Source organism: Capsicum annuum, chromosome 9 (genome assembly GCF_002878395.1).
Source record: "Capsicum annuum cultivar UCD-10X-F1 chromosome 9, UCD10Xv1.1, whole genome shotgun sequence".
Classification (NCBI taxonomy): domain Eukaryota; kingdom Viridiplantae; phylum Streptophyta; class Magnoliopsida; order Solanales; family Solanaceae; genus Capsicum; species Capsicum annuum.
The window spans coordinates 13,038,563-13,039,547 of NC_061119.1; the positions used below are offsets into that span (position 1 = coordinate 13,038,563).

Sequence of the window (985 nt, forward strand, 5' to 3'; positions counted from 1 at the left end):
CAGAAAATAATTAAGTAATTTCGAAATCACTTACAGGATTTTTTTTTATTTTTTTTTAAATCCTTTCATACCAACACACCTTTGAAGTGAAAAGATTTTGCAAATTTTGATTAATGAAAATAAGTTTCACAAATGACATTCTACATTGATTGTGTTCTTTTCACTCTCCGGCCCATCTTGTCTTCACACCAATCCATATAGCCCTCATCCCTTATATTTCATATATTTGTCTAGATTATATACAAATATTTTTAAGATAATTTTTTTTTAAATTTACGTACCTACCACATATAAGAAAATAAGAAAGAAACTTATTTTTCTTGAAGGCATTTTCCTTCCTACTAAACACACCCTTAATATGTAAGATTTTTGTAAATGTTGATTAATTTACCTTTTGCAAGAAATCCTGTAGCACCAGTGACAAGAATATTTTTGGCTTCAAAAAACTCAACAATCCCTATTTCATTATTAGCTAAAACATCTCCTTGATGATCACCCAATGCTTTAATACAAGAGGAAGATAGGCCATGATCAATTCCTAACTTTAAGTGACTAGTTTTCTTTGATCTAATTTTCTCATTCTTTGGGTGTGAATAAAATTTGCAAGGGAAATGACCATTTTTAGAAAACAACTTAGTTGTTGGTACCCTTAAAGTATTATTAAGGGGATATTTTTTTTGAACTTGAAGCATTGCCATTTGGAAATTAATTAAATAGCTATGCATGGGAAATCTTATTACTGAACGTACATTATTTATAGAGGGAATGAACTATTGTCGCGTGTGGTTATTATAATTAGTTAGGTAGGATGTTTAAAAGTGAAAATTAAATCAAGTTATTTAATGTACTTACTCCTGGAATAAAATATGAGATAATTAGCTAGGTTTGTGATAGTGATATGTGAGCAAGTGTCAAGTAGGGTTGGACGGATCGGATGGATAATTATGTTTAACGATTTGACTTATTGGTTATCGATTTTTAATTG

The 985-nt window shown here is 29.4% G+C and overlaps 1 protein-coding gene across 1 annotated transcript in view; it reads right to left on the bottom strand.

Moving 5' to 3' along the window:
* LOC107841629 (fatty acyl-CoA reductase 2, chloroplastic-like) overlaps positions 1 to 698 on the bottom strand; it is an 8,049-nt gene extending 7,351 nt beyond the window's left edge. The window contains exon 1 of the mRNA XM_016685488.2: positions 392 to 698. Within this exon, the coding sequence (XP_016540974.2) occupies positions 392 to 698 (307 nt within the window). The remainder of the gene's footprint in view (positions 1 to 391) is intronic.
* Positions 699 to 985: the final 287 nt, after the last annotated feature.